The sequence below is a fragment of the Mustela putorius genome, unplaced genomic scaffold (assembly GCF_011764305.1).
Source record: "Mustela putorius furo isolate JIRA1106 unplaced genomic scaffold, ASM1176430v1.1 tig00000139_pilon_pilon_pilon, whole genome shotgun sequence".
NCBI classification, from domain to species: domain Eukaryota; kingdom Metazoa; phylum Chordata; class Mammalia; order Carnivora; family Mustelidae; genus Mustela; species Mustela putorius.
The window spans coordinates 136,264-149,468 of record NW_025421293.1 but is presented as its reverse complement, the minus strand read 5'-3'; the positions used below and the strand labels follow the sequence as shown (position 1 = coordinate 149,468).

General features: G+C 37.3%; 1 protein-coding gene across 1 annotated transcript in view; it reads left to right on the top strand.

Annotated features, from left to right (window-relative positions):
- Positions 1 to 13,205, top strand: part of SEPTIN14 (septin 14) — an 88,338-nt gene that overhangs the window by 18,600 nt on the left and 56,533 nt on the right. The window contains exons 5-6 of the mRNA XM_045075221.1: positions 4,558 to 4,744; positions 7,610 to 7,771. Of these exons, the coding sequence (XP_044931156.1) occupies positions 4,558 to 4,744; positions 7,610 to 7,771 (349 nt within the window). The remainder of the gene's footprint in view (positions 1 to 4,557; positions 4,745 to 7,609; positions 7,772 to 13,205) is intronic.

Here is a 13,205-nt window from a genome sequence, read left to right as displayed (position 1 = left end):
AAAATCTTTTAAAAAATAGAATGAGTTTCTTGTAGACTGCATATTGATGGGTTTTGTTTTTTTATCCATTCTGATACCCTGTGCCTTTTGATTGGGGCATTTAGCCCATTTACATTCAGGGCAAGTATTGAAAGATATGAATTTAGTGCCATTGTGTTGCCTGTAAGGTGACTATTACTGTATATTGTCTCTGTTCCTTTCTAATCTACTACTTTTAGGCTCTCTCTGCTTAGAGGACCCCTTTCCATATTTCCTGTAGAGCTGGTTTGGTGTTTTCAAACTCTTTTAGTTTTTGCTTGTCATGGAAACTTTTTATCTCTCCTTCTAGTTTCAATGATAACCTAGCTGGACATAGTATACCTGGCTGCATGTTTTTCTCATTTAGTGCTCTGAATATGCCAGTTCTTTCTGGCCTGCCAGGTCTCTGTGGATAAGTCTGCTGCCAATCTAATATTTCTTCCAAACTTCTTTTCTGGACCTGCTTCAGGATTTTCTCTTATCGCTTATCTTTCAAATTTTCCCCTCACAGTCCAGTAGTTTTTTGTCTCCCTTTTGCTCAGCTTCTTTATTCTCTGTCTTTGGTCTTCTATATCATTAATTCTCTCTTCTGTCTCATATCCTAGCAGTAAAAGCCTCCATTTTTTGATTGCACCTCATTAATAGCTTTTTTGATTTCAGCTCAGTACGTTTTATTCTTTTATTTCTCCAGAAATGGCTTTTATTTCTCCAGATAGTGTTTCTCTAAAATCCTCCATGCCTTTTTTGAGCCCAGCTAGCACCTTGGGAATCATCATTTTGAACTCTAGATCTGAAATATTACCAGCATCCATATTGATTAGGTCCCTAGTCTTCAGTACTGCCTCTTGTTCTTTTATTCGTGGTGAGTTTTTCTGCCTTGTCATTTTATCCAGATAAGAATATATGATAGGGATTGCATTAAATGTGTAGATTGCTTTAGGTAGCATAGATATTCTCACAATATGTGTTCTTCCAATCCAGGAACATGGAACATTTTTCCATTTCTTTGCGTTTTCCCCAATTTCTTTCATGAGTTCTTTATAGTTTTCTGAGTATAGATTCTTTGCCTCTTTGGTTAGGTTAATCCTAGGTATCTTATGGTTTTGGGTGCAATTGTAAATAGGATTGACTCCTTAATTTCTCTTTCTTCTGTCTTGTTGTTGGTGTATAGAAATGCAACTGATTTCTGTGCATTGATTTTCTATCCTGACACTTGACTGAATTCCTGTACAAGTTCTAGCAGTTTTGGAATGGAGTCTTTTGGGTTTTCCACTGATAGTATCATGTCATCTGCAAAGAGTGATAATTTGATTTCTTCTTTGCCAATTTGGATGCCTTTAATTTCTTTTTGTTGTCTGATTGCTGAGGCTAGAACTTCTAGTACTATTTTGGAAAACAGTGTGAAGGTTCCCTAAAAAGTTGAAAATAGAGCTACCCTATGACCCAGCAATCACAGTACTGGGTATTTACCCTAAAGATACAAACAAAGTGATCCAAAGGGGCATGTGCACCCGAATGTTTATAGCAGCAATGTCCACAATAACCAAACTATGGAAGAAGCCTAGCTGTCCATCAGCAGATGAATGGATAAAGAAGAGGTGGTATAGATATACAATAGAATACTATGCAGCCATCAAAAGAAATGGAATCTTTCCATTTGTAATGACATGGATGGAACTAGAGGGTATTATGCTTAGTGAAATAAGTCAGCTGGAGAAAGACAGCTATCATATGATCTCCCTGTTATGAGGAAGTGTAGATGGAACATGGGGGATTTGGGGATAGGAAAAGAATAAATGAAACAAGATGGGATCGGGAGGGAGAGAAACCATAAGTGGCTCTTAATCTCACAAAACAAACTGAGGGTTGTGGGGGGAAGGGGGGACGGGAGTGGGGATGGGGTTATGGACATTGGGGAGTGTATGGGCTATGGTGAGTGCTGTGAAGTGTGTAAACCTGGTAACTCACAGACCTGTACCCCTGGGGATAAAAATACATTATATGTTTATTAAAAAAATAAAAAAATTAATAATTTATTAAAAAGTACACTTTGCTAAAAGAAGTTAAAGGAAAAAAAAGAATATATGAACAAGAGAATAAAATACTAAAATGGTGGCAAAGACTCCAGAAAAATATGTGTTAACCAAATCAGAAGAGACCCCAAATTGTGGGGAGAAGAAAGGGGGTAAAAAGAAGTTAAAAAATAAAAAAAAAGAAAAAGAAAAAAGAAAAAATACATATTAGACTGCTGAATAGGACAGAACTGCCCACTTGATTTTGGGAGCATTTTGCTCTCTTAGAAGAAACTACCTCCCAAAATTTTAAATAAAGAAACACACACACACACTTTTATTTATTTATATTTATATTTATACAAAAATAAGTGTAAACATGAGGAAATGATGGAATGTGACTGTAAAGATGAAAATTTTAAAAAATTCTAAAAAAAAAAATTTGATATTATAAGTTGGTTGGGAAAAGAAAAAACAAGAAAGTGGAGATAATTTACTCAGGCTGGAGACTAGAACAAACCCTGTGCTAGATTTAGGGTATATTTTGATCAATTAGAAATTGTATCCCTAAATTTTTTAGAAGAAAAAACCCTATGTGTATATAAAAGATAGAGTTAGATACAATGAAGGATAAAATATGACTATAATAACAAAGGTTCAAAATGATTTTTTAAAGAAAGTTATTGTTAAGATTAGCGAATTAAAAAATGTTAAAAGAAGAAAGGGTAAAGGTTAAAAAATTATAATAAGAAAAAAAATTAATTAACTTTGCAAGACTAAAGAATCAAGGGGAAAAAGCCATGAGTTCCATGATTTGCTTTCCCCTCCTCTGGAATTCTGCTGTTTTCTCTGATCAGTGATCTTGTTCTTGGCTGGATTTCTTGCTGGTCTTCTCAAGGAGGGACCTGCTATAGTGATTCTTAAGTGTCTTTCCCCAGGAAGAATTGCTTGCCCTTGCCAAGGGATGGGCTAAGTAACTTGCTCCGGTTGGGTCTTGGGAGCTTTTGTTCCCTGAACTCTTTCTGTAGAGCTCTGGAGGATGGGAATGAAGATGGTGGCTGCCCAGTCTCCAGCCCAGAGGAGCCGAGAGCTCAGAGTCCCCTCCTCAGTGCGTCATTGGAGAAAAGCGTTCAATCACTTCCATCTCCCTGGTCTCCAGCAGTGCTCTGAGCTCACCTAGCCTGTGACTGAGCTTTTCTGTCTCTGGCACACAGCCCCATTTGGAGTCTCCAAACCTAGCAGATCCCTATTGCTCTTCCAGGGGGTCTTCCTGGATCTGCCATTTGTGGGGTCCCTGCTCAAAGGGCAGTGGTCCAACTGTGCCACGGATCACAGTTTAAGGTAACCCTGAGTTGAGAGCTCACTCCTCTGCTCCATCTTTGTATCTGACTTCCCCCCTCTAATACCTGCAAGCTCTGCTACACTCAGACACCCCTGATCCTGATCCTTCTGTGACCCCATGGGACCTGAGACCACCATGTCCCCACAAGGGCTCCACCCCCGCTTAGCCTCTGGAGTGATGTTCCTCAGTGGAGCAGACTTCTAAAAGTTCTGATTTTGTGCTCTGTTACTTCACAACTTGCCAGAAGCTGGCCCCTTCCCCTGCAGACTATCTTCCTCTCACTTTAGATTCACTTCTTGACAGGTCCTACCTTTCAGAAAGTGGTTGATTTTCTGTTTCTAGAATTGTTGCTCTTCTCTTTGATCCCCTGTTGGATTTGTAGGTGTTTGGAATGGTTTGATAAAGATCTAGCTGAACTCCTGCTACCTGATGTCATCTCAGCCTGCTACTGAGATGCCATCTCAGTAGCAGTCAAGCCTGCCATCTTGACTCCTCCCCCCAACCCTCTGGTTTTTAAAACCAAAAAGACGTGGGGATTTGTCTTCCTTGTGTGAGCTCCCTCGTGCAAGGACCTATTTCTTTCCCCTCTCTGCACATGCAGCTCTCTCCCTTCTGTGAGCACTTTTCCTCCACCTTTCTGACCTTCCTAAACTTTCAGATACAGATTCTTCCCCTTCTCCCTCTCCTTTTCCTTTTTCTCCTCCCCGCCTTCTCCTCCCCCCTTCTCCTCCTGTTACTCCTCCTCCTCCTCCTCTTCCTTCTTCTTTTTAAGATTTTATTTATTCCTCTGAGAGAGAGGACAAGCAGAGGGAGGGACAGAGGGAGAGAGAGAGAGGAATAAGCAGTTTTCCTACAAAGCAGGGACCCAATTTGGGGGCTCCATTCCAGAACCCTGGGATCATGACCTGAACCGAAGACTTAACCTACTGAGCCACTCAGGCACCCCAGATGTAGCTTCTCTATATTTAGTTGTGGAATTTGTTTTTCTAGTCTTTGGATCTCTCTCTGATTTGTTGACTTGGATGTGGATTATTTCTATTTGTGAACATGGGATGGGGTGAGCACAGTGTCCTACTCCACCATCATCCCAAGCTCCCCCATATTAATAATTTATTAAATGGTGAAAAGACAGACTATAGGTGTTATTAATCTGTCATTTTAATCTGTTGAAATAATTTTTTTCAGCTATCAACCTGTAGTTGACTATGTAGATGCTCAATTTGAGGCCTATCTTCAAGAAGAATTGAAAATTAAACGTTCCTTCATTGACTACCATGATTCCCGTATACATGTGTGTCTTTACTTCATTTCACCTACAGGACATTCCCTGAAGTCCCTTGATCTATTAACTATGAAGAACATTGACAGTAAGGTGTGTTAGATAAATCCATCAACCTACCAAGATTTGATAATTATTTTGTGATAATATATAACTTGAAGGTATTTACATAGAAGAACTTGTTAATTTTAATATGTTAAAATATATTTTTCTTTTCTTTTTTTAAAAAATGTTTTTATTTATTTATTTGACAGAGATCACAAGTAGGCAGAGAGGCAGGCAGTGGGGGGGGGGGTGGAGCAGGCTCGCCATGGAGCAAAGAGCCCAATGTGGGGCTCAATCCCAGGACCTTGAGATCATGACCTGAGCTGAAGGCAGAGGCTTAACCCACTGAACCATCCAGGCAACCTCTGTTTCCTATTCTTATAAACACACCAGTCACATTGGATTGGGGCCTATTCTAATGACCTTATTTTCACTTGATCACCTCTCTAAAGAGTCTTTTCTGAGATACTTGGGGTTAGGGCCTCAACATATGCACTGGGGAGGGATGATACATTGAGCAGGTACTAGCATTTGATAAATTTCAACCTTAGCTTTCCAGAAACATTTAATTAGGTGTGTATTAGGAAAATAAGATAAAGTTAAAAAATTTTAAAATAGGGCACCTGGGTGGCTCAGTGGGTTAAGCTGCTGCCTTTGGCTTGGGTCGAAGTCCCACGTCGGGCTCTCTGCTCAGCGGGGAGCCTGCTTCCCTCTCTCTCTCTGTCTTTCTTTTTTTTATTATTAATATATTTATTTTCAGCATAACAGTATTCATTATTTTTTCACCACACCCAGTGCTCCATGCAATCCGTGCCCTCTATAATACCCACCACCTGGTGCCCCAACCTCCTACCCCCCCTTTCTGCCTACCTCTCTGCCTACTTGTGATCTCTCTGTCAAGTAAATAAATAAAAATATTTAAAAAAAAGATTTAAAAAATTTTAAAATAAAAATTTACAGTTTTTTTTTATGATTAAAATCATAGAGGTTGTGGCAGCTTTTCTGTATTTTTGAAATTGATTTCATTATACAGTACTATAAAACAATCCCATTAACATTTACCTGTTACTCCTGATTGTGTGAATCATAAAGTTTTCATGATCCTGGTTAGTGGTCCTATCACAGAGGATTCAGGATTTAATATGTATGTATATATTTTTTCCAGTAGAGGATAAATACATGTGAAAGAAACTTTTATGTCATGAGTTTTTTTTCTACACTTTATTAGGTTGAGGAGAGAAAAAGTTGTAAAATTTTTATCAAAGAAGTCCTGACTTGTGCTATGTATTGTTCAAACTGGAAAGAAATTTTGTACCTAATCTTTTTTTTTAAACATCTTAATTTTATTTTATTTTTTCTAATGTTTCAAGATTCATTGTTTATGCACCACACCCAGTGCTCCATGCAATATGTGCCCTCCTAATACCCACCAACAGGCTCACCTATCCTGTACCTAATCTTATATGTCACCATGTTGTTGAAAGAAGTTAGATTTCTAGTTAAAATCAAGAGATGGCTCAATTTCTTGATCATTAGGATATTCAACCACTAGGGACACATAGTTTTATTTTTAATTTTATGGGTAGCTGTTATCATCAAAAAATTTCCAGATATAGAAAATTACTTTTATTTTTTTTTTACAGGAACATTACATAGAAGGGTGAGCAATGGTGTGTGTGTGTGTGTGTCTGCTGTCTTCTCTTCTAGGTTGCTCAATTCTCTTTGCAATAAGTGACTTTCATCCCTCAAATATGAACACTTAAGGGATTATTAACATGGAAATTTCTACTTGTTATGTGTTAAGGTTTTGCTATCATTAGAAGATAGCTTTCTCAGCAATATGACCCAAAATATTTATGTTAAACTTGAACCTATCTTAGTAGTTGTCTGCTTTTTACTGTAGAAGGTTCTATTTAAGATTCTAAAATTTGAACATCAGTGTTATAGTGAGGCCCTAGATTTGTACAAGGATTTTTAAAAAATGCACTTTGAAGAATCTAAAATAAAAACAATATACCTAGAACTGACTTTTATGCACACTTACAATATCACAGAACTTGACATTATATATCTATGATTTGATAAGATACTTTCACAATAAAAACAGATATTTTATAATTTTGTGTATTTTTAATTTCTACAAAGTTTAATTATTAAAATGTAACTGCATGGAGACAGGAGTGATCATATTGCAGAACTACAAAGAAAAGTTTATGAATAAAATTTCAACCTCAAATATGCAATTTAGAAATAATACCTTTTTAAAAATATCAAATGATATTTGTGAGCAAGATTTATATTTATATATATATATATATATATATATATATATATATACACACACACACATACACACACATTCAGTCTTCAAGGTATGGTAACAAAAAAGGTATATTATTTTTAGGTGGCCTTTGAAAACCACAAACAAATATATCTACAAAGACATGGATTTATGAAGAAGGTGATGAAAATGAAAGAGAATTAACTTAGTATAAATTAATATTATTGTATAGTATTAATTATAGTAATAATGTAATGTATAGTATTAATGTATAGTATTGATGCAAGTTACTCCTGACTTTGAGCACTCAGTTTAAGAAATCAAATTGAATATGAATTAATTTGACTCTCTTATTCTACTATGTACATTTTAATAACTCTAAATGTATGGAAAGTTTAAGATAGTTTGAGAAAATAAATTTGGAACTTCTAAACCTGAATTCTGATAAAAGATTAATATTCAAAAGTACTAATGATTTTGGACAGCCATTTTGTGACAAAGGTATGGTAGTAGCCAGTGATTATCTAGTTATAAAAATTTTACTGTGAGAGATTATGAGGTTTTGACATAAAAACTCCAGGAATAACAACAAATCCTTGATGGTGAGATTTTGTTTGGCTCTTTATTTACAGGTGAACATTGTACCATTGATTGCCAAAGCAGATACAATTTCTAAAAATGATTTACAGAAATTCAAGTGTAAAATAATGAGTGAATTGGTTAGCAATGGCATCCAGATATATCAGTTTCCAACACATGATGAAACTACTGCTCAGGTGAACTCCTCAATGAATGTAAGATTTTATTTTATTTTTTAAAAATTTTTATTGTGTTATGTTAGTAACCATACAATACATCATTAGGTTTTGATGTAGTGTTCCAAGATTCATTGTTTATATATAACACCCAGTTCTCCTTGTAATACGTGCCTTCCTTAATACACCACCAGATTCACCCATCCCTTCTCTGCCCCCTCCAAAACCTTCAGTTTGTTGGAGTCCACAGTCTCTCATGGTTCATCTCCCCCTCCGATTTCCCCTAATTCACTTTTCCTTTCCTTCTCCTAATGTCCTCCATGTTATTCCTTATTTTCCATAAGTAAGTGAAACCACGTGATCCTTGGCTTTCTCCGCTTGGCTTATTTCTCTCAACATAATCTCCTCCAGCCCCATCCATGTTGATGCAAAAGTTGGGTATTCATCTTTTCTGATGGATGAGATATAGTCCATTATATATATGGACCACATCTTCCTTATATTCATCAGTTGAAGGGCATCTCAGATCTTTCCACAGTTTGGCTACTGTGGACATTGCTGCTATAAACCTTGGGGTGCATGTGGCCCTTCTTTTCACTACATCTGAATCTTCAGGGTAAATACCCAATAGTGTAATTCCAGGGTTACAGGGTAGCTCTATCTTTAATTTTTTGAGGAATCTCTACACTGTTTTCCAAAGTGGCTGCACCAACTTGCATTCTCACCAACAGTGTAAAAGGGTCCCCTTTTCTCCATATCCTCTCCAACATTTGTTGTTTCTTGCCTTGTCAATTTTGCCATTCTAACTGATGTAAAGTGGTATCTCAATGTGGTTTTGATTTGAATTTCTGGCCAATGATGATCAACATTTTTTCATGTGCCTGTTAGCCCTTTGCATGTGTTCATTAGACAAGTGTCTGTTCATTTCTTCTGCCCAGTTTTGACCTATCTGTATTTTGTGTGTTTAGTTTGAGAAATTCTTTATTGATCTTGGAAATCAGCCCTTTGTCTGTAGTGTCATTTGCAAATATCTTTTCCCATTCTGGGGTTGCCTCTTTGTTTTGCCAACTGTTTCCTTTGCTGTGTGGAAGCCTTTCATCTTGATGAAGTCCCAAAAGTTTATTTTCACTTTTGTTTCCCTTGCCTTTGGAGATGTGTCTTGAAAGAAGTTGCTGTGACTGATGTCAATGAGGTTACTGCCTATGTTCTCCTCTAGGATTTTGATGGATTCCTGTCTCACATTGAGGTCTTTCATCCATTTTGAGTTTATCTTTGTGTATGGTGTAAGAGAATGGTTGAGTTTCATTCTTCTGTACATAGTTTTCCAATTTTCCAAGCATCATTTATTGAAGCAACTATATTTTTTCCATTCCATATTTTTTCCTGCTTTGTTGAGTATTAGTTGACCATAGAGTTGAGAGTCCATAACTGGACTCTATACTCTTCCATTGGTCTATGTGTCTGTTTTTGTGTCAATACCATGATGTCTTGGTGGTAAACTTTGTAATATAGCTTGAAATAAGGCAACATGATGCCCCCATCCTTGTTTTTCTATTTTAACATTTTTTGGCAATTCAGAGTCTTTTCTGTTCCATACAAATTTTAGGATTGTTTGTTCCAGCACTTTGAAAAATGCCAATGGTATTTTGATCAGGATGGCATTGAAATTATAGATTGCTCTGGGTAGTATAGACATTTTAACCATGTTTCTTCTTCCAGTCCATGAGCATGGAATGTTTTTCCATCTTTTTGTGTCTTCTTCAATTTCTTTATTGAGTGTTCTGTAATTCCTTGAATATAGATCCTTTACCTCTTTGGCTAGGTTTATTCCAAGGTATCTTATGGTTTTTGGTGCTATGTAAATAAAATTGAATCTCCAATTTCTCTTTCTACAATTACATTCTTAGTATATAAGAAAGCAACTGATTTCTATGCATTGATTTTATATCCTGCAACATTACTGAATTGCTGTATAAGTTCTAGTAATTTTGGGGTGGAGTCTTTTGTGTTTTCTACATAAACTATTATGTCATCTGCGAAAAGAGAGAGTTAGACTTCTTCTTTGCCAATTTGAGTACCTTTTATTTCATTTTGTTGTCTGATTGCTGATTGCTGTTGCTAGAAGCACTATGTTGAACTATAGTGGCAATAGTGGGCATCCTTGTGTTCCAGATCTAAATGGAAAGGCTCTCAGGTTTGCCTTATTAAGAATGATGTTCTCTGGGGGCGCCTGGGTGGCTCAGTGGGTTAAGCCGCTGCCTTCAGCTCAGGTCATGATCTCAGGGTCCTGGGATCGAGCCCCGCGTCGGGCTCTCTGCTCAGCAGGGAGCCTGCTTCCTCCTCTCTCTCTCTCTGCCTGCCTCTCTGCCTACTTGTGATCTCTCTCTGTCAAATATATAAATAAAAAAAATCTTAAAAAAAAAAAAAAAATGATGTTCTCTGTGGGTTTTTCATAGATGGATTTTATGAAGTCGCAGAATGTTCCCTCTATCCCCATACTCTGAAAATTTTTAATCAGGAAAGGATGCTATGTTTTGTCAAATGCTTTTTCTGCATCAATTGAGAGGACCATGTTGTTGTTCTCTCTTCTCTCATTGATTTGTTCTATCACATAGATTGATTTGAAAATGTTGAAATACCCTTGCCTCCCGGGGATAAATTTGGTTGTGGTGGATAATTTTTTTAATGTAGAGTAGAACCCTATTACCTAGGATCTTGTTGAGAATCTTGGCATACATATTGGTCAGGGATATTGTTCTGGAATTATCCTTTTTGATGGGGGTTTTTGCCTGGTTTGGGATCAAGGTAAGACTGGCTTCATAGAAAGAGTTTGGAAGTTTTCCTTCTGTTTCTATTTTTTGAAACAACTTCAGAAGAATAGGTTTTATTTCTCCCTTTGATGTTTGGCAGGCTTCCTCAGGGAATCCATCAGGTCCTGGCCTCTTGTTTTTTGGGAGGTTTTTGATCACTTCTTCAATCTCCTTGCTAGATATTGGTCTATTCAGGTTGTCAAGTCTTCCTGTTTCAGTCTTGGGAGTTTATAGGTTTCCAGGAATGCATCCATTTCTTCTAGGTTGATTAAGTTATTGTCATATAGGTGTTGATAATAATTTCTGATTATTGTTTCTATTTCCTTAGTGTTAGTCGCGATCCCCCCTTTCAATCATGATTTTATTATTCTGGGTCCTTTCTCTTTTCTTTTGGATTAGTCTGGTCAGTGGTTTATCACCTATTAATTCCTTTAAGGATCCACCTTCTAGTTCCCTTGATGTGTTCTACTGTATATTTGGTTTCTAACTGATTGATCTCTGCTCTAATCTTAATTATTTCCCTTCTTGTGCATGGGTTAGGTTTAATTTGTTGTTGATTCTCCCATTCTTTCAGGTGTAAAGACAGTTTGTATATTCAGGATTTTTCTTTTTCTCTTTTGTCTTTCTTTCTTTCTTTCTTTTTTTTCTTTCTTTCTTTCAGCTTGGATGGCTATGTATTTCCCCCTTAGGACTGCCTTTGCCCTATTCCATAGGTTTTGGAATGAAGTGTTTTCATTCTCATTGGTTTCCAGGAATTGTTTAAGTTCTTCTTTGGTTTCCTGGGTGATCCAAACATTCTTGAGCAGAATAGTTTTTAGCTTCCAAGTGTTTGAATTTCTTACAAACTTTTTCTTGTGATTGAATTCCAGTTTCAAAGCATTGTGGTCTGAGAATATGCAGGGAATAATTTCTATCTTTTGGTACTGGTTGAGCCCTGATCTGTGACCCAGTATGTGGTCTATTCTGGAGAAAGTTCCATGTGAGCTAGAGAAGAATGAGTATTCTGTTGTTTTAGGGTGGAATGTTCTGCATATATCTATGAGGTCCATCTGGTCCAATGTGTCATTCAAAGCTATTGGTTTTTTTTTGTTGTTGTTGTTTGTTTGTTTGTTTGTTTTTGGTTCTCTGCTTGGTTGATTTGTCTATTGCTGAGAATGGTGTGTTAAGATCCTCTACAATTAACATATTCTTATCAATATGCCTCTTTATTTTGGTTAACTGTTGGCTTATGTAGTTGGCTGCTCCCATATTGGGAGCATAGATATTTTTTTTTTTTTAAAGATTTTATTTATTTATTTGACAGAGAGAAATCACAAGTAGATGGAGAAGCAGGCAGAGAGAGAGAGAGAGAGAGAGGGAAGCAGGCTCCCTGCTGAGCAGAAAGCCCGATGCGGGACTCGATCCCAGGACCCTGAGATCATGACCTGAGCCGAAGGCAGCGGCTTAACCCACTGAGCCACCCAGGCGCCCGGGAGCATAGATATTTACAATTGTTAGATCCTCTTGTTGGATAGATCCTTTAAGCATGATGTTGTGTCCTTGTGTATCTCTGACTACAGTCTTTAGCTTAAAATCTTATTTGTCTGATCTGAAAATCACTACCCCAGATTTCTTTTTGCAGTCCATTGACATGAAAGACGGTTCTCCGTCCCTTCACTTTCAGTCTGAATGTATCTTTAGGTTCAAAATGTGTCTTTTGTAGACAGCATATGGATGGGTCATGTCTTTTCATCCAATCTTCAACCCTGTGCCATTTCATGGGATCATTTAGGCTTTTCACATTGATTATGAAAGGTATGATTTTATTGTCATCATGTTATGTGAAGTCCTTGTTTCTACAGATTGTCTCCATATATCTCTGTTCTGTATCACTCTTGGGGTCTTTATGCTTTTATAGAACCCTCCTGAATATTTCTTGCAGGGCTAGATTAATGGCCACATATTCTTTCAGTTTTTGCCAGTCTTGGAAGCTCTTTATCTCTCCATCATTCTAAATGACAGCCTTGCTGGATCAAGTATTCTTGGTTGCATGTTGTTCTCATTTAGGACCTTGAGTGAGTCTTGCCTTTCTGGCTTTTCAGGTCTCTGTGGACTGGGCTGACATTATTCCGATGTTCCTCCTCCTATGCCCAACAATCTCTTCCCCCTAGCTACCCTTAAGATGGTTTTCCTGGTTTTAAGATTCGTGAGTTTCACTATTACATGCCTGGAGGTTGGTCTGCTTTCCTCGATCTTGGGGACTGATATTCTCTCTGCCTCTAGGATGTGAATGCTTGTTTCATTCTCCAGACTAGGGAAGTTCTCAGCTAGGATTTGCTCAACTGTATCATCTAGTCCTCTCTCTCTCTCCAGCCCCTCGGGGATCTCAATAATTCTGACATTGGAATGTTTCATGGCATAATTTATTTCTCTAATTCTGTTTTCATAGCTTCTAATCTGCTTGTTCCTGCCCTCCTCCTACTCCTTTTCTATCAGTTTGTCTTTTAGATCACTAATTCCTTTTTCTACCTCATTTGCCCTAGCTGTTCAAGTGTCTAGATTAGATTGGGTCTCACTAATAACATTTTAAGGTTCTGCTAGATCAGCTCTCACTTCTGCCCTTAGAGAATCTATGTTGCCACTAATTGTTTTCTCCAACCATCTTCTGGTTACCCTGAATTCTA